The 23,667-nt window shown below is 43.3% G+C and overlaps 4 protein-coding genes across 4 annotated transcripts; 1 reads left to right on the top strand and 3 right to left on the bottom strand.

The window, feature by feature from the left end:
- Window positions 1-6,265: 6,265 nt before the first annotated feature.
- Window positions 6,266-10,721, bottom strand: LOC107281114 (uncharacterized mitochondrial protein AtMg00810-like). Its single transcript, XM_015784372.1, has 2 exons — window positions 10,496-10,721; window positions 6,266-7,347 (listed from the first exon to the last, which is right to left on the bottom strand). Exons 1-2 carry the CDS (start codon window positions 10,719-10,721, stop codon window positions 6,266-6,268), a joined length of 1,308 nt encoding a protein of 435 aa, XP_015639858.1.
- Window positions 10,722-10,824: 103 nt separating this feature from the next.
- LOC107275530 (uncharacterized) lies at window positions 10,825-11,439 on the bottom strand. Its single transcript, XM_015784383.1, has one exon. It carries the CDS (start codon window positions 11,437-11,439, stop codon window positions 10,825-10,827), a length of 615 nt encoding a protein of 204 aa, XP_015639869.1.
- Window positions 11,440-12,454: 1,015 nt separating this feature from the next.
- On the top strand, window positions 12,455-15,232 carry LOC4324766 (probable magnesium transporter NIPA6). Its single transcript, XM_015795688.3, has 9 exons — window positions 12,455-12,832; window positions 12,991-13,047; window positions 13,140-13,230; window positions 13,362-13,522; window positions 13,605-13,732; window positions 13,818-13,955; window positions 14,268-14,360; window positions 14,461-14,578; window positions 14,667-15,232. The coding sequence occupies exons 1-9, from the start codon at window positions 12,658-12,660 to the stop codon at window positions 14,795-14,797; spliced, it is 1,092 nt and encodes a 363-aa protein (XP_015651174.1). The 5' UTR covers window positions 12,455-12,657; the 3' UTR covers window positions 14,798-15,232.
- Window positions 15,233-15,494: 262 nt separating this feature from the next.
- LOC4324767 (uncharacterized) lies at window positions 15,495-22,333 on the bottom strand. The gene is made up of 9 exons (XM_015795670.3): window positions 22,080-22,333; window positions 21,227-21,339; window positions 20,484-20,691; window positions 19,851-20,406; window positions 19,525-19,776; window positions 19,146-19,337; window positions 19,000-19,074; window positions 16,569-18,908; window positions 15,495-16,088 (listed from the first exon to the last, which is right to left on the bottom strand). The coding sequence occupies exons 1-9, from the start codon at window positions 22,220-22,222 to the stop codon at window positions 15,801-15,803; spliced, it is 4,167 nt and encodes a 1,388-aa protein (XP_015651156.1). The 5' UTR covers window positions 22,223-22,333; the 3' UTR covers window positions 15,495-15,800.
- Between the last annotated feature and the right edge of the window lie 1,334 nt (window positions 22,334-23,667).

Raw genomic sequence — 23,667 nt, forward strand, 5'->3', positions numbered from 1 at the left:
CGCGCGCGCGAGAACGGCCTAGGCGCCGCCACATCCGCCGATCCGCGAGACCGAGACCGCGAGGTCGTGCGCGACGCAAGCGTCCAAACGGGACGCGGAATCCGTGCTTTTGCCGCGGCCTCGCTCGCCCACCGCCACTCCATGCGTCGGGTGGTGGTCAGCGCGCGTCTCATCCGCGCGGCGAAGCGACTCGACTCCCCGTTTTTTTTTCCCCTGTTCGCTTTTGGTGTTTCTGCGATTTTGTCCATATACGAGACGAGCGGATGAGGCGGCCGGCCGCCCGGGTGGTGATCGCGTTCACGTTCACGGCTCGGGGGTGGTCGGGGGCTGTGCGTGCAGCGTGGAATACGTGGCGGGCAGCGTGCTGCGTACGTGAGCCAAGGGAATCGAGTGCGATGCCGGTTGCTACTCACGTCGTTTTGCTTGCTCGGATAAGATTCTCAAAAGCTCAGACGTCGTCGATGGCCGGCCTCTCCAGGACGAAGAATATTCGTGGCACTCTCTCGTCCGCCCACACGTAAATACAACACCGACTAGACTTCAACATTTCTTTTTTGAAGTAATAAAGATACTCTCTATCTTAAAACAAAACAAATCAACTTCTATATATCTAGATTTGAACAAAAAGTATGTTTGTTTTTGACGGAGGAAGTACTCTTTGTATATCACGACAGAAGAAATCATCCAATTTCCAATATGGTGGCGGACGGAAATGGCCGCCCAGTCGCCGGATTGGTTCCTCTACGCAACGTACGTTTCGAAAAGGACAAAAGGCTGAATAAAATGTTGGGCTTGGGCCACAACGGTGACAGCCTGATAGTACCCAGCTATATTGGCCCGCCTTATGCTGTCAGTAGCGGCCCAGAATTTTCCATGGACTGGTCGTTTGGGGCCGTTATTTATTTACCTCCCGAACGAAGCAACGCAAGATCCCGCGGCCGAAAGCCGAAAAACTCGATAGTGACGAGCGTTTACATCAGAGCTTCTTCTCGCTCGGACTTGCGTGCGCCCGCCTTGTTCATTGGGGGCGGATCGACCTTGAAAGCTAAGGTTAAAAAACCAGTAGAATAGTTCCACGGATTTAAGTAATCCATCACACACTGTTTGCTTGGTAAGCACGAACTCATCCGTAGAAGAGATGGCAAAAATTGTGGGTAACTCATATCCACGTCCTACCCGCGCCCGCCGTATTGGTACGTTACGTTGTGACAACAACCGGGCTTTGGCAGTTGTCAGTTGGCACTTGTGGTTGGACAACACAACAGAATCAACCAAGAGTCCGAGACATTTGGCGATCGCACCGCACGGCGGCCAAAAATCAGAAGAACACCGAAAAGCGCCGGCGGGAAAACGGAAGCCAACCCTTGCCCTACCCACGAGGCCACGACGTTGCGTTGCTCATATGGACATGGCCTCCATGCCCCCACCGGGGTCGGTGTCTGTCGAGCGCAGGGCGACGCGGCGGATCCCACATTCCCCGGGCAGAAAGAGGCCAAAACCTGAAACCAACACGCACAGGGGGCACGCGCGCGCGCGCGGGCGCGAATCGTGCGTTTCGGCTTGGGAAAGGGAGGCAGCCAAAGGCCCGCGCCGCGCCTCCTGCTTGATTGGCGGTTCGGCGCGCTGGCCCGGCAGCCGAGCGCGCGGTCAAGACGAGTGGCGCGTGGCGGGACCGCGGGACCTACTGAGCAGACGGTCGCAGCTGGGAGCCTGGGACCCTATCGTAAAATGATCCCCACATATATATATATATATATATATATATATATATATATATATATATATATATATATATATATATATAGTAAATTTGTTTGGTGCTCCATGGTGCCCGGGCACCATGATTGAAATTTACTATATACCCAATTCAAATGAGTATGAAACTTTTTCAAATATTTAGGTATTAACGTTAACTACTTTACTAACTAGTTCAAAGCAAGTTTGAACTGAATTCAAACTTGCTTTTGTTAGATTTTGATTATAGGTATATAGCATCCAAACATATAATTAGTTAGGTATGTAATAATGGATTGTGAAATAAAGTTAAATTTGAGTTGTTTTGTTGCTAGGTATAGGTATGAATCGAATACTTATAACTAGGCATATACTCACAATTTGAAAATTTTGAAAAATTTGGGCAAATTTATGTATTTCATACCATGGTGCCCGGGCACCATGGTGCCCCATATGAGTGTCCTATATATATATATATATATATATATATATATATATATATATATATATATATATATATATATATATATATATATATATATATATATATATATATATATATATATATATATATATATATATACACTCATATGGGGCACCATGGTGCCCGGGCACCATGGTATCTAATGCACAAAATCACTCAAAATTTTCAAAATTTCAAATTGTGAGTATATACCTAGTTATAATAATTCGATTTATACCTATACCTATCAACAAAACAACTCAAATTTAACTTTATTTCACAATCCATGATTACATACCTAACTAATTATATGTATGGATGCTATATACCTAGAATCAAAATCTAACAAAAACAAGTTCAAATTCAGTTCAAACTTGCTTTGAACTAGTTAGTAAAGTAGTTAATGTTAATACCTAAGTAATTGAAAAAGATTCATACTCATTTGAATTGGGTATATACTCAATTTCAACAATGGTGCCCGGGCACCATGGAGCACCAAGCAAATTTAATATATATATATATATATATATATATATATATATATATATATATATATATATATATATATATATATATATATATATATATATATATATATATATATATATATATATATATATATATATATATATATATATATATATATATATATATATATATATATATATATATATATATATATATATATATATATACATATATATATATATATAGGACACTCATATGGGGCACCATGGTGCCCGGGCACCATGGTATCTAATGCACAAAATCACTCAAATTTTTCAAAATTTTCAAATTGTGAGTATATACCTAGTTATAATAATTTGATTCATACCTATACTTATCAACAAAACAACTCAAATTTAACTTTATTTCACAATCCATGATTACATACCTAACTAATTATATGTATGGATGCTATATACCTAGAATCAAAATCTAACAAAAACAAGTTCAAATTCAGTTCAAACTTGCTTTAAACTAGTTAGTAAAGTAGTTAATGTTAATACCTAAGTAATTGAAAAAGTTTCATACTCATTTGAATTGGGTATATACTCAATTTCAACAATGGTGCCCGGGCACCATGGAGCACCAAACAAATTTACTATATATATATATATATATATATATATATATATATATATATATATATATATATATATATATATATATATATATATATATATATATATATGTATGTATATATATATGTATGTATGTATATGTATGTATGTATATATGTATGTATATATATATATATATATATATAGGACACTCATATGGGGCACCATGGTTTCAAATGCACAAAATTACTCAAATTTTTTAAAAATTTTAAATTGTGAGTATATACCTAGTTATAATAATTCGATTCATACATATATCTATCAACAAAACAACTCAAATTTAACTTTATTAGGGTATATGAAAACCTGAGTATACGTATACGATGTAGTATATATGGAAATGTTATCCCGCGGTTATTTTGAAAATAATTATATATGGAAACCGAGATATTATAATACACCATGAACGTTGCAGTTGGAATATAAGTATATATGGAATCATATATATGGTATGCTTATGTACACCTAGCTAAATTAGTGCGTTTTGCACTTTCAAAATTCAGAAAATGTTTACTCATTTATGTAATAATGTAATGGCTATGTATACACGCATTATATTTTCTATATACTTAGCTAACTTGTACAAAGTTACGTTAATTTAATTATATTAGGAATCTAAGTGTATCTAAATTTACAATTTGTGTACACGGTATATTTTATTATTGTCATTTAATATTGTTGTATATAGTAAATTTGGAATCTAATTAAATTTGGAACCAAGGATATTTTAGTCGTTATGTCCGGATGTAAAACTTAAGTATATCGAAATTTTAAATCTGTGTACTGTATATTATTAGAATTTAAAACTCGCTTTACTTGGACTGACGGTATATTTAACTTAATATAAATTAATCCAAGTATATGTTTTCTATACCATGGATTTTAAGTATATGTGCGTGCATAAGTTGTGTAGTTCTGACCTCGTGCCAAATAATATGTGCCAACTGCAGCGTGGGTGATCATACTTCTGCAGCGACTGATTGATCTTCTCGCTCCGGGCACCATTCATCTTGTCCATAGCTACTGGCAATATTAATATAAATTTCAGAATACTATGAAGATGTCAACATATATGAGAAGTACATATAAGTACAGATAAGTTGGAGCACATACCTGGAACACGAATGTGTTGTTGGCGAGAACCAGAGAGAGCACCAGAAGTGAGATGATCATGTACAAGGGACATCGCTGCTGTTTCACTACCTAGCTAAATTCTGTTCATTGGATGTGCAAACCAAGATATTCAAACACACGCGTTATATACCTAAGACAATCTAAATTGAACTGCATTTCAACAAAAAATCTAAAATTTAGGTTCCAGGTGATTCATCATGTGCTCAGTTAGTAGATAAAAGAAAGAGAAATGGCAAATCATCTATACATAACAGGGACTGCATGTGAATGTAAACTGTGTGAGTGATAAAAACTGAGGACCATACCTTTCACGTAATGTAGCTCGCTGGTGAATAATGCATGTTCCGAATCTCACGAACAACCAGCGACGGCAGTGAAAAGGCACATGGACGTCCGGCGCTGTAATGGCTTGACAAAAATGGTTGAGGAGGTCTGGTTTCCAGCAAGAGGATCGTGACGAACGTCGTCAGTGACGAAAACCACGGACGTCGGCCCTCTTCACGGCGGGGCGAGCAATCCCGGCGAGGTAACTCAGTGAAGACGAGGTGGATAGCTAGCTCTTCGACCGTGAAACAGTGTGGCCAAGAAAAATAAAAAAAAGGACTACTGTAGCCGGTTATATGTGTATCTTGAAAATGGAATATAACCTTGAAAATAGATGGCAATAATCGCAATTAGTGGAATGGCGTCAATTTTCAAAAACAGAATCATGTTTCAATAGGTAAGTATCTGCATGCAAACGTTGTATTTATGGAAATGTGATATAGAAAATGGAAAGTGCTAATCAAAATGTGTAGGCGTGATTAGAGGGCGCAAATTTGGAAATACATGCACGGTATACAGCAAAAATGGAAATACCCGCATGCATGTTCTAAGGAAAGTATATGCATGCAACTCTTATCGGGTAAGACCCGCTTATATGTGATAGTATCCTCTATTAGCGTTGCACGGATCCTAAAGCATTTGGACGGTGGATGGCCATGGAGCCCGGGCACCATGGTGCCCCTAACAAATTTAATATATATATATATATATATATATATATATATATATATATATATATATATATATATATATATATATATATATATATATATATATATATATATATATATATATATATATAAAACCCATATAAATAGATTATAACTATAATAATTCCCACAGTATATATAGATACAATGTAGTATTAGAAGACGAGAGAAATAAAGATATATACTATTATCTATTTTATATGGGTAATTCATATGTACCCCTCAGTTCTAAAAATAACCCAATCCTACCTATAAATTTGGACATATGCGTGTCCAGATTCGTAGTTAGAGTTTATATTTTTCATAGAGTAGTATATGTGTATCTTTTGTTATTTTTTATAGACTAGTTACATAGTGGTAATAGGTAGCTGAACTATTTTTTTTATCATATTGTGGATGCTTTTATGAGATAACATTTAAATTTTTAAAACTTAATTTTAAAGTGATTAAGTTTTTATCGTTAATGATACATATTGAAAGGGTTTGAGGGTGAAGCCACACATTTGGTGGCGTATCTCATTCATATATATATAGCAGGAGAGTATAGCCTCATAACAACCGAACGAGAGACTCGGTACGGTACGTATGACTAGAAACAAGTAGTTTAGGTTGATTGGGCTGCTATCTATCCATGCAAACAGACTACTATGCTATACAAGATGTACAGTACGCTAACACACCCCCGCAGACTCAGCCGGGAGTTCACGGACGTTGAGGCTGGACCTGAAGTCGAGGAAGAGCGACGACGGCAGTCCTTTGGTGAAGACGTCGACGAACTAGGCGGACGACGGGACATGAAGAACTCGAACTTGGCCGAGAGCAACGCGCTCACGGACAAAGTGCAGATCAAGTTTAATGTGTTTTGTTTGTTGGTGCTGCACAGGATTAGCTGACATGTAGACGGCAGAGATGCTGTCGCAGAAGACGACCGTAGCTCGGTGAAGCGGTTGATGAAGCTCGCGGAGGAGTTGTCGAATCCAGGTTGTTTCGGCGACCGCGTTAGCGACGGCGCGGTACTCAGCTTCGGCACTTGATCGCGAGACGGTAGGCTGGCGCTTGGCAGACCAAGACAGCAAATTGGAGCCGAGGAAGACGCAGAAGCCCGACATCGATCGGCGAGTGTCAGGGCACCCAGCCCAGTCGGCATCCGAGTAAGCGGTGAGCTCGTGTGGCGACGAAGCCGACAGAAGTATGCCGTGACAAAGTGTACCTTCGATATAGCGAAGAACTCGCTTCACCAGGTTCAAGTGACCTTCACGTGGATCATGCATGTGTAGACATATTTGTTGTACTGCATATGCTATGTCTGGCCTTGTGAATGTCAGATATTGGAGAGCTCCGGCCATGCTGCGATATGCTGTCGGGTCTGCAACGGCAGCGCCGACGGCGGAAGACAACTTGGACGAAGTGTCGACCGGAGTTGAGCATGGCTTGCACGACGTCATGCCGGCGCGATCAAGGAGATCGGTGGCATATTTCTCCTGATGCAGGAGCATTGTATAACCACTGCGGTGGACTTGGACGCCGAGGAAGTGGTGTAGAGGGCCCATGTCCTTCATTGAAAATTCCGAGCTGAGGGCTGTGATGATGCGTTGCAGCAAAGAGGCGCTTGATGCTGTCAATATTATGTCATCAACGTACAGTAGAAGGTACGCAGTACCGAGAGAGCTCCGAAAGATGAACAGTGAAGAATCCGATTTTGCCGCCGTGAAGCCAAGTCCAAGAACAAACGCTTTGAAGCGCTCGAACCAGGCCCGGGGAGCCTGTTTGAGGCCGTAGAGAGAACGATTCAGGCAACATACGACGTCGGGGTGCTTGGCGTCGACGAAGCCGGTAGGTTGGCGACAGTAGACCGTTTCTGAGAGATGGCCATGGAGAAAGGCATTTTTAACGTCCAGTTGGTGTATTGGCCATTTGGATGTAAGGGCTAGAGAGAGGACGGCCCGAATAGTGGCAGGTTTGATGACGGGGCTAAAAGTTTCTCCAAAATCAACACCGGCCTTTTGGGAGAAACCACGAAGAACTCATCGTGCTTTGTAGCGTTCAAGGAAACCATCAGGATGGAATTTGTGTTTGAAAACCCATTTCCCAGTGATTATATTCCCTCGGGGTGGTGGAGAGACAAGTTCCTAGGTATTGTTGGAGGTGAGAGCCTGAAATTCCTCAACCATGGCTGCATACCAATTGGGATCATTCAACATTGAACGAACAGACTTGGGAATAAGAGACAAAGCAGTGACCGAAGTGTGGAGGTTGAGCCGCTCGCGCGGGCTGCGGTGAATGCCAGAGTGAGACCGGGTTTGCATGCGAGGTGCTGCGGCAGCTGTAGGAGTAGATGGTGCAGCAGTGGTGTTGGGTGCGATCAGCGCAGATGGTGCAGCGGTAGGGGTGAAAACAGTACGGAATTTTTCCGGATTCCGGTCATGTTTTCGGAAACGGAATCGGCCGGTCGGAATTTTTTCGGAATTTCTCGGAATCGGAATCGAAAACGGAAATATTTTCTCGGAAACGGAATCGAATATGATAAAAGCAGTTTCCGTCGGAACCCGGAAACGATCGGAAACATTCCGGAAAAATTGTCGGAATTTCCGAAGTTAAAAATCCCATAGATTCAATAGTCCATAATTCTCCCTAGCTTCCCAGCCCAACCCAAATCGCGGCGGCATCTACCCTAACCGGCTAACCCTATAGGAGAGAGACCGTCAGACTCAGAACTCAGACGCGACTCGCGAGTTGGAGGCGGAGCGGCGGCTGCGGCGTCCAGATCGCGGCATCGCGGCGCCGGCGTGCCCTCACGCCCACCGCCCGTGGCGCCGGCGCCCCACCGCCCACTGCTGGTCGCCTGGCCGGCTGGCCCCCGCCGTCCTCGCCCCCACCATCTCGCGCCGCCCTTGCTCTTCGTCGTTTCGCCGCCGGCCGCCGCCACCATCTCGCACCTCCGCCGGTCTGCTCGGTCCCCGCCATCTCAAGGCGCCGTCCCACCGCGTCTCGCCGTTTCACCGTCGCCACCACCGCCGCCGACGACGGAACAACCACCACACCGACGAGGCGACGACGACACCACCACTGCAGTCTCTTCCTCACCGCCACCAACGCCGACGGCTCCTCGCCTCGCAGCAGCCAGCAGCCCAGCGGCAGCATCTGAGCAACCAGCAGCAGCAGGTGTATATAGTGATTGACTTTGCACTTTTACTAATGCTCTATCATTTTTTTTGAAGGCTAATGGAACGGAACAAGAGACAGAGACAGTAGAAGCGGAATGTTCTAATGAGGATGGCATTGCGCCAATGGATGTTTGAAGAAAATGTTGGTCAATTTAATTTTCAAGTTACATCTAATTTCAAGTTTCCATTTCAAATTAGTGTACTCCTGCTGCACAAGTGGATGAGATATGTTTGAACCATGTACTGATGTGTTTTGTGATTGAACTATGTTTTGTGATGAACTATGTATTTATAGGGTGATGTGTTTTGTGATTGAACTATGTACTGAAACACTGATGGACTGATGTGCGTTGCTGTTCTGTGATGATTGATGAACTATTGCTGTTCTGTGATGATTGATGAACTAAGTGTTGATGGACTGATGTTCTGTTGTTGTTCTCAAACCCATTTCCTGGAGTGATAGGCTGATAGCAGTATAGCACCTGAATTGTGTATACCTTATAGGCTTATACCATTTTGTTTTGCTGTATTCTTTTAGAATATTTGTTATGCAAATTATTTGAAGTTATAGAAGAATATATTTTGCTGTGAGGCTCAGTTTGAGGGGTTTATGTATTCCGATAAATTTTCGTTACCGTATCCGCGCCGGTTCGTTTTTGCTCCGTTTTCGGTTTCGATAATATTCGTTTCCGTTTTCGTTTCCGGGGTTTCCGATTTCGATTCCGATTCCGAAAAAAAAAATGAAAACGAAAACGATAAAGGTTGTTTCCGTCCGTTTCCGTACCGTTTTCACCCCTATGCAGCGGTGGTGTTGGGTGCGATCGGCGCGGTCGGCAGCATGGCAGTGGCTGCTGCTGGCTGGGTTGCAACTGGCGGTGCAGGTACTGCTAGGATATCAAGAAAGTCATATGTTTCATCAGGCGAGGCAGTGGTGGTAGCTGCAAAAGGGAACATGTTTTCGTCAAAGACGACATGCCGAGAGATGATGACGCGGCGAGAGGCGAGATCCATGCAGCGGTAACCACGGTGGTTGGGCGGGTAGCCAAGGAAGACGCAAGCCGTCGAACGGGGAGAAAGTTTATGTTCAGAACGTGTGTAGCTGTGGTGAGTGCCTCAACCCAAAAGCTTGGTGGTAGATGTGCTTGGAACAGCAGGGAACGGACGACCTCATTGGTGGTGCGTATCATCCGTTCAGCCTTGCCGTTTTGCTGCGATGTGTAGGGGCAGGAAAACCGAAGTTGGATGCCGTGAGTAGCAGCAAATTGGTGCATGGATGAGTTATCAAATTCCCTACCATTGTCACACTGAATGGCACGCAGGACAGTGGAGAACTGGGTGCGTACAAGAGAGTGGAAATTGGACAGAATCTGAAAAACTTCGGATTTTAAACGCAAGGGGAACGTCCATAGGTGATGAGTAAAATCAACTAAAAGTAGAAGATAATATTTGAACCCAGAAACACTGGAAACTGGCGAGGTCCAGACATCACAATGAATTATTTCAAAAGCAACAGTGGTCTTTGAAGAAGACAACGAAAATGAGAGGCGAACTTGTCGCCCTAATTGACAAGCATGGCAAAGCATGCTATCTTTATTTGAGCTAGACGAAATAATGGAGTGGCCAGCTAGGTGATGTTGTGTGTGATGTCCGGGATGTCCGAGGTGACGGTGCCAGAGATGAGGTTCTTGATGATGTGAGGTGTGACCAAGATATTGTGGAGGTGGAAAGGCTGGGAGAGGGTGGATATTTTATGGGAACCAGTGGCAGTAACAGGAAGAGAAGCACCATTACCAACAACAATTCATGTGTGTGGAGGGGGCTTGTCAGAGATGGATATATTACCAGAGCCGGATGACATATGCGCGGTGGCGCTGGTGTCCATGTACCACTGGTCGGACGGCTGCTGCAGCGTCATGGCATTGAGGGAGTTGGCGATGCTGTTGGCGTCCCATGTCGGAGTAGACGGAGTGCCGGCGTGCACTGGGGCAGCGAAGTCCATCGGCGCCGGCGGCGGGTGCTGCATGGCATGCATGGGCAGACCTGTTGGTGGTTGGAGGCCGAACGGCATGGGCTGCATGCCCTGGTGTGTTCATGTAGGACTGGGGTGCAGCAGGCCGTGGGACAGCGCCAGGACGTGGCCCAAGAAGACCTGCGGTGGGCCAGAGTTGAATCTAGCTGGTCCACGGGTTCCAGTGCGGCTGGACTGGGAGGGGCGACGGGCTGGAGTTGGTGTTGGAGCCCTTGTTGCCGCCCTGCTTGCCTTTGCCCTTGCCTTTCTTGCCGCCATTGCCGTTGCCACGAGAGCCACCCCCGTTGTCGATGGCCGGTGTTGGCGTAGAGCGGGAGTCAGCGACGAGCGCGGTGGCCTTAGCTGCCGGATCACCGGCGTCGTCGTTCATCTCGTCGAGGAGAAGGAGTGACCGCGCCTGGATGAAGGAGGGGAACGGCGACATCATGGGAAGAAGAGCCGACAGGTGCTTGTGCTTGGGATTCATGCCCTTGATCATCGTGAGAACGAGAGTTTGGTCAGGCACTGGTTGGCTGACATCCCGAAGGGAGTCGGACAAGGTCTTCAGCTTGTGGCAGAACTCGGTGGCGGAGAGATCGCCTTGCACCAGGTTGGAGAATTCGGCCTGTAGATGGATCGCCCGTGTGGTCTTGTTGTCGCGGAAGAGGTTCTCGATGGATTGCCACATGGAAGCGGCGGTGCCGCCGGGGGTCATGACGATGCTGAGTATCTCCTGGGAGATGGAGCCGTAGATCCAGGAGAGGATAGTGTAGTCCATCCGTCGCTAGTCGGCGTCGACGGGTGGCGCGGAGGGGCTTGCCGGAGAGAGGTGGTGAGACAGCTAGAACTTGCCGACGGCAACCTCGAACAGAGTACACTAGTGGGTGTAGTTGGACTTGGAGAGGTCGAGGACGACCGGGACAAGAGACTTGATGTGGACGGCGACGGCTTGGGACCAAAGCTGGGCACGGGCTGTCTTGGCTGCAGCGGCTGCTTCAGCAGCGGCGGTGGCCGCGGCCGCGGCCGCTGCAGTGGCGGCGTCGTCTTGAGCCATCAGGAAGGGTTGGAGTGGTAGAGTTGCGGAAGTGGGAGATGTGGATCGTGAGATCAATCTAATACCATGAAAGGGTTTGAGGGTGAAGCCACACATTTGATGGCGTATCTCATTCATATATATAGCAGGAGAGTACAGCCTCATAACAACCAGAACGAGAGACTCGGTACAGTACGTATGACTAGGTACAAGTAGTTTAGGTTGATCGGGCTACTATCTATCCATGCAAAGCTATCCATGCAAACAAACTACTATGCCAGCTATACAATACGCTAACACATATATAAAAGTTTTACTTGTATTTATTTATACTACTAATAAGCAGTAGTATATCAATAAGCAAATCGGAGCCTGCGGCTGGGAGGGCACATGTATTGTGTGCTCTCGTGCCAGGTTAACCTTGGGTCATTCGGTGCGTGAGGAAATCAGCAGTCTGGCAGTTTTTAGCGTCTTGCTATGTCCACCTCACGTACAGACAACACGATGTTTCACCGTGCCTGATGCCTTCGTTCCGAAGCCCTAGACTTCAAGTTGAGCACGACACTTCATGCCGTGATGCCGGTGTGTGTAACATCAGTGTGTTCAAAGCGATGCCAAAGAAAGTCTTCTGAAAAAAAAAAGACTTTCTTCAAAATAAACAAAAGAAATGAAAACAATAATTTAGTCGGGGAAAGAACGAATATTTTTTCCGTGTTTGAAAAACGAAAGAATAAATAGCCTCTCTTCTAAAATTTTTTCTAAAATCCTCCGTCGCGTCCTCCTGCTACGGACACTTTCTTCCATTTCTTCTTCCCTCTCCTCCGCGGCCCCGCTCCGCTCCGGCCACCTCGCCGCCGGTCAAAGCGCGCCTCGTCGGAGCCCAAATCGGAGCGCGACCCTAACGGAGGCTTCGCTTCAGATGCGCCGCCACCGCCGGCCACGCGCCGCCGCAGCACGCCGCAGATGAGCCCCGACGCGACGGGCGAGGCCGGCGGCGGCGGAGGCGGAGGCGGGGACCTGTTCGCCGCCAACCTCAAGGGCTCGCTCCTCGCCGTCGCCTCCTCCGCCTTCATCGGGGTCAGCTTCATCGTCAAGAAGAAGGGGCTCCTCCGCGCCGGCGCCGCGGGCTCCCGAGCAGGTGCTATTGCTAGGTCTTTTTCTGGTTGCTGGATGCTAATTCGAACCTACATGCTGTGGGTTGCATGAAAGGAAGCTAAGCTACTTTTGTGTCCAAAATCCGGGTCGATTTCATGTCGCACGCGTCGTGACCTTCGTTTGTCTTGTTGGAAATTTCAGGTGTTGGAGGATATGGGTACCTCTTGGAGCCGCTCTGGTGGGTCGGGATGGTCACTAGTAAGTGAAATTTCATGGTTATCTTGGACTTGTTTCTTGATATTCATGTGGGAATAGGTTTGAATATTTTGGTAAAATTGAAATCTTATCAGTGCTTGTTGGGGAGATTGCCAACTTCATTGCTTACATGTTTGCACCTGCTGTCCTCGTCACGCCGCTAGGAGCACTCAGCATAATTGTGAGGTAGAATACTAGAATTGAAATTGTTTTAGTTGGTGTCCACATCATTTGTAATTCATTGTTTCTTTGTGTGGATTTGTACTGAATTACTGGTATGTGCATGTGTATGCTTCTGGTGATTTGTTGGGGAGTAGTGCTGTTCTGGCACATTTTACACTGAATGAGAAGTTACAGCGGGTGGGCGTGCTGGGATGTGTTCTTTGTATTGTTGGGTCGACGGTGATCATCCTCCATGCTCCCCAAGAGAGGACCCCAAGCTCAGTGGATGAGATTTGGCACTTGGCGATACAACCTGGTAAGTTTCCATACTTTCTCCGTTAGCTACATGGCATTGGAATTGACTTATGTTTCACAAATGTCCTGTAATATTGGTGCAGACTTCCTTTGCTATGCTACCGCTGCAGTAGCAGTATCTCTGTTCCTGATGATATATTGTGCTCCACGGTATGGGCAGATGAACATAATGGTGTATGTTGGAATTTGCTCAGTGATTGGATCATTGACGGTAAATGTTTTATATGAGTTTGTGCTTATGTTATCTTGTCGTTTTGTCACTAATATGACTTTTGCACGCTATGTTGTTTTGTCAGGTAATGAGCATTAAGGCTGTGGGCATTGCCATTAAGCTTACAATTGAGGGCATAAACCAGGCTGGCTACTTTCAGACGTGGCTGTTTGCAGTGATTTCAATTACATGCATAGCTGTCCAGTTAGTTTACCTGAACAAGGTACGCTCTATTCTTGATCAGTATGCACGATAAGAAGTTGTTGACCTGCTAGTCCAATGCAACACCTCCTTAACACAATAGAGACGAGGTTCACAGAGAAAATGTATGTTATTGTCCATAATCCGAATATACTAGATCTGTTGTGGCATCACTTGACTACTTGAGTGCTCCCTCGGCTGCTATCAGTAAATATTTCAAGACATTTGTTGTGAATTTCTCCCTTTTATGTATTCCCCCAAAGATTCCGGAGGTTACACATGATTAGCAGCTAAGTCAATTTTGGTGTTGTTGTGTGCCCTTTGAAATTTGCAGGCGCTGGATACTTTCAATGCAGCAGTTGTTTCACCCATCTATTATGCCATGTTCACAACCCTCACTATTTTAGCAAGTGCGATAATGTTCAAGGTGAGAATCTTTTTTAGAACATATATACACACTATGCTCCATTCCGTGTTGAACTGTTGATTGGTCGGCTAAGGGTAACTTCTGTTCTATTTTTACTCAGGACTGGTCTGGGCAGAGTGCAAGCAAAATTGCATCCGAGATTTGCGGATTTCTGACAGTTCTTGCTGGTACTCTTGTGCTACACTCTACTAGAGAACCTGATCAAACTCTTTCGGCAGGTAGATCATTGTGAAGTTGGGTACAGTATTAGTGTCACAAATATCGTCTTCGAAAGTACTAACTGTTTCTATCTGTGCATCACTGCAGACCTGTATGCACCTCTTCCTCCAAAGATATACTGGCACATCCAAGGAAACGGGGATATAGGTAAACAAAAAGAGGACGACTCACTTCCCTGTGACATTATAACTGTCATGCGTCAAGACTACTTTGTCTAGAGATCTTCCAAGATGCTTGGCGTTTCATGCACATCTATTTGTCTGAGCGGAGATTGGTACAGTCACTAAGTCTGTCATTCATAATCCCCTCAAGAGTCAAGACCATCTTGCTACCAAGATCAAAGCAACTGCAAAATTTTGTAGACATGTTGTTACTGGATTGTGTATCATTTGTCGAATACTCATGACAAAGCTAAATGGCCATACGGTGACTTCTGAGCGAACAAACTTAGCCCCCTAGCCTGACAACTATGTGAAGATATTGTACAAAAATTGCCAGGAATGCAGTTCTTTTTTTAACCCTTTCATTTGAACTGAAGGCAAGTATACAAGGCTTGCTAATCGCTATCATTGACGTGGCACTTTGTTCCCCTTTGTAGGGTCCGGAATGTAACTTGATGTACCTGAGGTTGTCTTGTATAGTCCATTGTGTGACTCTCTCTCTCTCTCTCTCTCTCTCTCTCTCTCTCTCTCTCTCAGGCCATGGCATTGAAACAAGTTGTATTCTCTCCTTTGTAGCACTAACCTCTTTCAAATTCTTGCTTCAGTGTTTAAAAGCATCTAGTAGCAAGCTTTGTTCAGCGATAGCCAGCATACTCCATTGCGTGCTCTCTCTTCCGTGTGATGTTTATAACTTTTGCAGCATCATGATGGCAAACTTTTTTTTATGCTTGTCGGGCTCTATGGGAACATGGTGTGGTACATTCTGAAGAAAACGAGCATTTCATTTCAAAGGCAGCAGTACAACTCCACGTTGTAAAGTTACAATGCAAGCCGATGGTATTTGTAAGTTACAACACATTCCACAACTATTACTACAATTGCAAATTTACAATCAGCATGTAAGTCATCCCAGAGATTTTAAAAAATAAATAACAAATGGATAAAAACATAAAAGACAGCATAAGTTACAAGCTCAAAGATGCTGATGACGATGTAATCAACATGTACAACACTCGTTTGTAGAGCAATCTGATGTCTATGTTTGTACAACAGAGATGTGTTAGGAGACCCAAATCTTGTGCAACGCGTGCAGCTGGCCCAGAGAGGTTGATTTGAGCGACAGACGATACATCTCTTTTAGTTTGGCGGTGTCTCCTCTGCTGTTGCTGGCGTTGGCCTGGCCGACAGAAGCTGCCGGTCGAGCAGCTGCCAACATGCTCTTCAGCAGGCGCTGCAGCTGGCTCCAGAATTTCGGTTTTATGTCCAGATCCAAGTCGTTTGAATACTCATCATTTGCTTCAACCACATGGCGACCGTCCAGCAAGTGCACCAATGCATTTTCAAGCATCTGAAGAAGAGACCCAAAATGTTTATGAAAGCGAAAACAGAACATTTGCATCTTTTGGTATGCCCGAAGAAGGCATTCTATACTGGGGAACAACAACACGGTAGCAGCAAAGGCACAGAGGCTAACTCAGAACTCAAGCTACACTTCCTAACTATTGGTTATTATATGATTAGTCTGTGTTAGTAGCCATAGTGCATTGACATATTGCAATTTGTGCAACAGTATAAATGCTTCCTTTTCCACCTACTTGTCACTTGTCAGAAACTACTCAGCAGAACTACTCTGCCATGACAGCCACGACACATTATGACACTAATCATAGTAGTACAATTTACTAAAATTATGCTAAGCAGACAGCGCTGCTCTGTTCTAACCAAATGTAACAGGTTATGCACTCCCATGATGCTAGAAAGAATAATAATGGAAATAAAATCTAGCACAAAGAGCAGATGGGATCGTTCGAGATGGCAAGGAACATACCACACTTGAGTGGAACGAATCAGAGAGGTTAACGGAAAGGGCAGATTGTGCCATAAGGATGTTTAAGAACATGGTAGAATGTGTCTTTGGACCATAAAATTCTAAAGCTCTCTGCCAGTTCTTTTCTGCTAAAGAACCATACCACTTAGCTTTCTGACGATATTTATCCTCATTCTTCTGTTTGACCTCCTTGTCAATTAAATCGAGGAACCTTAAGCATAGATCCCTCTGATAACAAGCAAGCTGAAAGTGGCCAAAAGCGGCTTCCTGCTTGCGATGTTCACCAAGAGATTCATATGTAGACAAAGCCTCTCTGAAAGCATCACTTGCTGAAATCTCAAGAACTGTTCTATTAGATGATTCATCAACAAATCCACCTTCATAACTGTCAGTTAAGAAGCTTTCCCTTGCCAAAAGCATTCCAAGCCTCAGGTGTGTATGGGCATACTGAGTGTAAACCTCATTGTAAAGTACTTTATCAACCTCATTGTCAGCATATGTTAGTTGCCTCTTAGCTGCTGTGTAATAGTTTATAGCTTGAAAATATTCCGACTTAGCAGACTTAAAGGATTGCATATATGCATCTTGAGGAAAATCATACTTCTGAAATTCATCTATCCTTGACACAAATTGCTCTGCTAAAGCTCTTCTACCATGACCTAAGTTACAGTTGATTAATATAACATTAGTGTGGTCAGCAACCTCTTGAAATGCTTTAATAGCATCAGCAAAAGCAATTTCAGCATTACCCAGATTTCTACTTTCAAGCCTATGGCAGCCCAGTTCATTGAATGCCCAGCCTCTTTTCTTAAGAATGGTGGATTTTTCAGCCAAGGGCACTGGAAATGCAAAAATGACTCCCTTGGCTGCATCGTAGCAATGAATAGCAGAATGCAAATTGTATTCAACATCTCCTGGTTCAGGTCCTCCAAGGAACTTAAAGATACCACCAACCCTCACACTGGAAACATCTTCTTTAGATTTATCAGGATCCCCATCATTATTTCTTGATTGATTTTCCATGGTGTAATTATTAGTATCAATTTCAACATTCGATACAGACCTTTTTTCAGAATCTCCCATAGAGTCCTGGGTGCTGGGATTCTCTTTAGTTTCTCTAGACTGTGAATGGAAGTTCCTGCCAGATGATTTTTTGTTTTTCTTTCTTCCATATAGTGTAGAGGCCTCAGAACTACTGCTGCTTGCACTGCTGCCACTATTTGCCCTATCACTTTGGCAGCTACAATTTATCAGTGAACATGTGCCACAATTCTGCTTATCCTTTCCCAGTTTTCTCTTAAGACGTTTGACCTCCATTGCAACTTCATTTGACATTCTAACTTCACCATCAGGCTTTTGTTCAGGCAACACTGGTGCTTGTTGACCTCTCAATCTGTGATATTCTGCATAGACATCCCCTACAAGCATCCACGCCTTAACCCAAAATAAATAGTTTGGAGGCAACTGCCCAGCAGAAACATCATAATTGAAACATTTAGCATTTTTGAAATAGTCTGCTTCATCCAAAACAAGATTTGCCTTTAGATCACCATCTTCAACACTCAACGAACTATTGGACATGGATGAGATGAATTGCTCACCCTCGAGATTTTTAGGCATAGACCCATAAACTAGACAAGCCAATTCCACAACTTTAAGAGTGCGACGAAGCTGCCCGTCATTCTTGTATGCCTCTCCTAGTGCCAGATAAGATTCACCTAGCAAAAGAACAAGTTTCCATAATTTGTGATCCATTTTCGATTTTGGTAGCCACTCTCTAATGTCGCAAACTTCAATACAGTCAATGTCACCACATCGGCATAAAGAGAAGTCAACAGGTTTCTCCCAAATGGTATCTGCATTGCCAACGCAATCATCTTGTGTATTCTGGAGCTGTCGGTTCCATCGAAGGGATTTGATAGCTTGTGATACATGGTGTATAGCTGCCAACTTGGAGGATATTGCATCAGCAATTGTCCTTGATACCTGAGTTCCAGACTGACACATTACCAAGCTATCCACAGTAACATCTCCTTTTGTAGCTGAAGATACAGGACTAATGTCAACATGACCCGGATCCACTAAACTATTTGACGCTTGAGAAGATCCTGACCGTGAACATTCCAACATTCCATCTAAGGTTGCTGGTTCCTCGCTAATCTCTGTCAGCACTTCATTTTGCTTCGATGGTAAATTCTCAAGGCTCAGGTCTGGAGACTCATCCAAGTCAGTAAGAGTAACTTCAGATTCAAGCAAAAATGATTCAGATGTCAATTCCAACTCCTCGTAACACCTAAGGATGAGCCTTGCAAACTGTTCATGAGCATACGCCCGGACAACCTAAAGGATCAAATAGAAAATCTTGAGAAGATTTCTAGCGCTACAAGAAAAACTGTAAACTGATAAATAATGACATGATAAATAAAAATACCAAGTGATCCTGTTCGCTGAGAAAGTCCAAACATTTTTTGAAGAACTTCGCACATTTTGCTCTATTACTAGGCACCTGCAAAGCATATACATACTAACGATCAGTAAAGCTCCATGAAGCAAAGAAAAGAGACATTTCGCTAGTACCTTTGATAAAGACATCCTGTGAGCAACACGGTACAAGAGTGTGCCCAAAGAGAACAACGACTCCTTTCTACCCTTCTTCATTAAAGAAGACATAGGACCACAAGTAGATCTATGATCACCAGCAGTATGATTTTGAGGTAAGATAGACAGATCATACAGCTGTATAACATCCTCTTCAGCACCCTTGTACAACTGAGAACACACAACTTCAGTATATAAATGAATAAAGCACAAGAACTAGCATAATAAAATTATTGCAAAAACTGAGGTCGGAGTTGTGTCTAAAATATACCCAAGTCGCACAAATAATATAATATAAGAAACTAAAGGTTAAGTACTAGCATGTGATAATTAGAACGAATAAACTTAGAAGCCATACCCAATATGCACCAGGGTCTTGCTTACAGTTATCTTGCAGGAACCTCAGGACAGCAAGGCCATTTTGCTGGACAACTTGTGGATGAAATGCAGGTGTACCATCATCAGATACACCCTTAAGTAGAAAAATATCATCATTTTTCAAGAGCTCATAACCTTGCACAACACCATTTTGATGATAACATATAGCCAATTCTGGCACACTTGCCATTATATTATCTAGCCAAGCTTCAAGCCAGTTCAGTGGAGTAACCTATGAAACACATTTGTCAACAGAAAGAGTAAAAAATGAAATTGTGAAGCCATATTCAATAGAATAAAACATACCTGTCTCGAAACATCCCAGAGGTGTAAGCTGACCGCCATATATTTCTCATTGCTAAATATAAGCAAGTCGCTACCCAAAAGCATATGGAAATTATGAAACTGCCAAAAGCAAACCTTCCGAAATCCATTGTTTCCCACCCTCCTACTTTTCTCGGATTCTTGCACGTCGCATCTGGGTTTGTCACCAACATGAGTGGTTTTCTTAACAGGGTCAGACCCTTTAACTTTCTGCTTATTTTCCCTTGCACCCCAGTACAGGCTTTCACGAGCACCATGTGATGTTTTTCTACTTTTACTGATATTCTGGTCCAGATAAGGTGAAGTGCTAAAACTAGATGACGATGGCGAATCCAATGGACCCTCCCTTTGGCCAAATGGTCCACGCAAGATAGCGGATGCCGTTTGCTTCTCCTTTGATGGTTGATGACTTGGTGGGCAATCACAAGCTTCTGCTCTCACTGAATGCATTGCAAAATTAAGAAACATTGAAGGATCAGATCCTTTGGGGTGGTTGCTTTGTCTCCTGAATATCTTTTCACCTTCATCAACATCAGGACTGCAACACGTACATTGCATTAGTATGAAGTACATAGAGCATGGTAGCTAGTTGCAACAATGAAACGGCCAATTTACCCTGTGTTTAGAATAAGTGTATCTCCAATACGGTTAACAGCAATAGATACTTGTGCCTTGGAGTATGGTATTTTGAAAATCTGCTTTAGGATATCAGTTGGAGCAACCACATCTATTTCATCACCATATTCAGCTAGGCCTGACACAGCCAGTGCTTCACACTTCCTTGATAAGTTTTGGTTGGCAAGTCCACTTCCATATCGTGATCCTGAATAATATGAACAAAAATAACAATTAGAAATACATTGGCATGCCCAGCAGATATAACCAACTGTGACTATTACATAGCTCAAACAGACTTATAGCCACATGTGGTCTTGCAGCTGCAACAACAGCTTGTGCATGTGTGACGATAGAATAGAAAACCAAGGTATCGCATTTCCATTATTTTAGCTTCCTCTGACTATCCATTTGTTAATACTAATGGATGCATCAGGAGATATGAAGTCTTCTATTGCAGCCGAAGAAAAAAATTTGGAATATAAATTTAGCTGGCCTTCTCATCTAGATTGCATAAATAAAGCTATTTAAAATACCAAATATAATCTACACATACAAGATGCAACCATGAAAACTTGGATACAGTAGGAATCCTGATAGTAAGAGTGGCATGTATGGTAAAATTTACTTGCACCTACAAGATGTAATATTATCTATGTTTTCCCTATGGTAGAAGCTCTTAAGAAGCCTGCCATTTCTTTTGTGAATCAAACTATAATGATCAAGCCTCAAGAAGAGATCACCTTCAGTACTCTTTGCGTCCATCGGGAAAACCTTTTCTGGAATATTTGGTATCATCGGGAGTGTGTTGAGATCAGTCTCCAATGGCAACATTTGATACCTTGGAGCTCCAGTTCTACATTATTTGTGACAAGAGAAAAATCAAAACATCACTTCTCCTTAATCAAGTATCAGCAAACTCGATAAATCCCATTTTATAACGACTATGTTCTCTTATACAGTAATATCTCAAAATGATAATAACTAAACATTTAAATAATACACATGCATTAGGAGGAAAAAAAAAGGCTAAGCAGCATTTTAATAACCATCAGCATTCGAGGTCCGGACAGAAATATCTATGTTCTGCTCGGCTATAAGTTGTAGCCACTGAATTCAGATACATAATAATGCCAATATTTGCTTACAGCAGCACAACTGCCTTGCCATTCGCTTCCCCCTAATCAATCCATCAACAATCTCTCATACCAATCAACAAATCGAACAAAGAGACTGAGTCCTTGTCTCCAAATCTCAGCTAAACCCCACTTCCTCTCCTTAGTCACCCCTAACGAATCACAATCACAAACAATTCTAATTCCACCACACAGAAGCGCTCGCTCCAATGGTATTCTAGCTCGAATTCCCCGCTCCCAACCGTTAAAATCCTAGCAAAATCCCAAACTCTTATAACCCTGCGACTCGATCAGGAACAGCTACACCAGAAACTCAACAAATCGCGAACGCATTGCTGAACAACTCGACGCATCACATCATCAATCGCGCGGGAACGCACTCCGAACCGAAGTTCAGGGAGAGAGAGAGAGAGAGAGAGAGAGAGAGAGAGAGAGAGAGAGAGAGAGAGAGAGAGCTCACGGGGACGAGGATGGGAGGAGGGCGGGGAGCGAGGCGGGGGAGTCGGTGGGGACGGGGAGGGAGCCCACCCGGAGGTAGCGCGCCGGCGGCGGCGCGGCGACCTCCAGCCTCCCCACGCACTGCAGCTCGCTCGACGCGTCCATCGCCGCCGTAGCCGTACCCCTCGCCGCCGCCGCCGCCGCCGCCGATCGCCGCGGTTTTTTCTCGGGCGTTTGGATGCTTTGGCTAATGGCCTAGCGGTTTGGTGGGCCCGCGAATTCCCTCGGAGTCAGTGGATGGTCGCTTCCTGTGGTTGCATCGCCATCGATCGGTCGGAGCCGGACGCGGACGGGACGGGATAAAAAAGACGAATCTGATTTTTTTTTTCTTAGGAAGTCTGATTTTTAGGGTGTATTTTATTTTCTATAAGAAAAGAAATAATTTTTGATCAATGCTTGTAGAATATTTTTTCGACAAACAGGGGCTCTTAAAATGAGCACACTCAACTCTATAAGCGCACATCCTATTATAATATGACTACTATTCGTTCAAAACAAAATTATAATATGACTATCTCTGGAAAATTAGACCGACATATCTTAAAATTAATGAAGTCATTACAACTTAAAAATTAGGCTGGCATATCTTGAGATTAATGAAGACAATAAATGTCTCGTTATTGATGGGTATATCGTCTATTATTGAAAGAAATACAAGCACACGTACCAAGTTTAGGACTTTAATCCCGGTGGACAGGTTTCACCGTAAAGAATTTAACCAGTTAAGTTACGCTTACTTCACAATTCTTTTATAATATTATGTTATCAAATACCAACAACAGTTATAAACTATGTAATATTACGTGGAAAACACTTTGGCATAAGAATTTATTTAATGATGTAGTTTTTCCGTAATTGATTTACTTGCACTTCGACTAAACATTAGTCAAAATTTACATAATTCGACATTTTTTTTAAAAAAAGGGAACCATTTGGTGTAATGCCGAAATCAACCGGATTAGTTCTAGATTTAATTAAATGCACAACTAATTAGTCCGAAATCAACCGGATTACCAACGAAGCTAATGTATGCACATTTAATTGAAGTACAGAAAGTAATTAAATGCACGGTGATGTAGTCATTTCTTCCCACAACTAATTAGTCCTAGATTTCCTAGAAGTGATGTCTTTGGGTGACGGAGGAGGTATTGGATCTGTGTGGAAAGCTTCTGGTCTAGTTTTTGTAGCTACAACTTTTCTCAAAACTAAAAGCTCTCTAAATAAATCTAGCTTTTCATTCAGATTCTAAAAAGTTAGTTATAAAACCTAGAAATTGAGTACATGTCAGAAAATTCTTATAAGTTGGCCATCAACCAACTGCTTACCCATTACGTGGGACAAAGAAAATATTAGGGTGGATGTGTTATCAGGTGTAGGATTGCGATGTGTTGTGCGTGTACATTTTCCATGTAATCATGAAAAAAATATTTTTAAGGATAGAGGTGTAATAGCATGCTTGATTTAAAGTTACAACATTTTTTTTGGTGTGTTTTGATACGTTTACTTGTGAAGTTACCAAACTTTGGTACATTATGTATGTCTAGAGCATG

Source organism: Oryza sativa, chromosome 1, assembly GCF_034140825.1.
Source record: "Oryza sativa Japonica Group chromosome 1, ASM3414082v1".
In the NCBI taxonomy this organism is placed as follows: Eukaryota; Viridiplantae; Streptophyta; class Magnoliopsida; order Poales; family Poaceae; genus Oryza; species Oryza sativa.

Bases quoted from the DNA above. Each gene is read 5' to 3' on its own strand.
- LOC4324767 (XM_015795670.3), bottom strand. From the start codon at position 22,222: ATGGACGCGTCGAGCGAGCTGCAGTGCGTGGGGAGGCTGGAGGTCGCC. The intron at 20,692-21,226 runs GTGATCTCTTCT...CATATTATTCAG, and splicing joins GGACGCAAAGAGTACTGAAG to GATCACGATATGGAAGTGGA. The intron at 19,075-19,145 runs GTACTAGCGAAA...TATGCTTTGCAG, and splicing joins ACAGGATGTCTTTATCAAAG to GTGCCTAGTAATAGAGCAAA.
- LOC4324766 (XM_015795688.3), top strand. From the start codon at position 12,658: ATGAGCCCCGACGCGACGGGCGAGGCCGGCGGCGGCGGAGGCGGAGGC. The intron at 12,833-12,990 runs GTGCTATTGCTA...TGGAAATTTCAG, and splicing joins CGCCGCGGGCTCCCGAGCAG to GTGTTGGAGGATATGGGTAC. The intron at 13,733-13,817 runs GTAAATGTTTTA...TTGTTTTGTCAG, and splicing joins CAGTGATTGGATCATTGACG to GTAATGAGCATTAAGGCTGT.
- LOC107275530 (XM_015784383.1), bottom strand. From the start codon at position 11,439: ATGGACTACACTATCCTCTCCTGGATCTACGGCTCCATCTCCCAGGAG.
- LOC107281114 (XM_015784372.1), bottom strand. From the start codon at position 10,721: ATGCCGTTCGGCCTCCAACCACCAACAGGTCTGCCCATGCATGCCATG. The intron at 7,348-10,495 runs GTAATATATCCA...GCCATCTCTCAG, and splicing joins GCATATGTCATCCGGCTCTG to AAACGGTCTACTGTCGCCAA.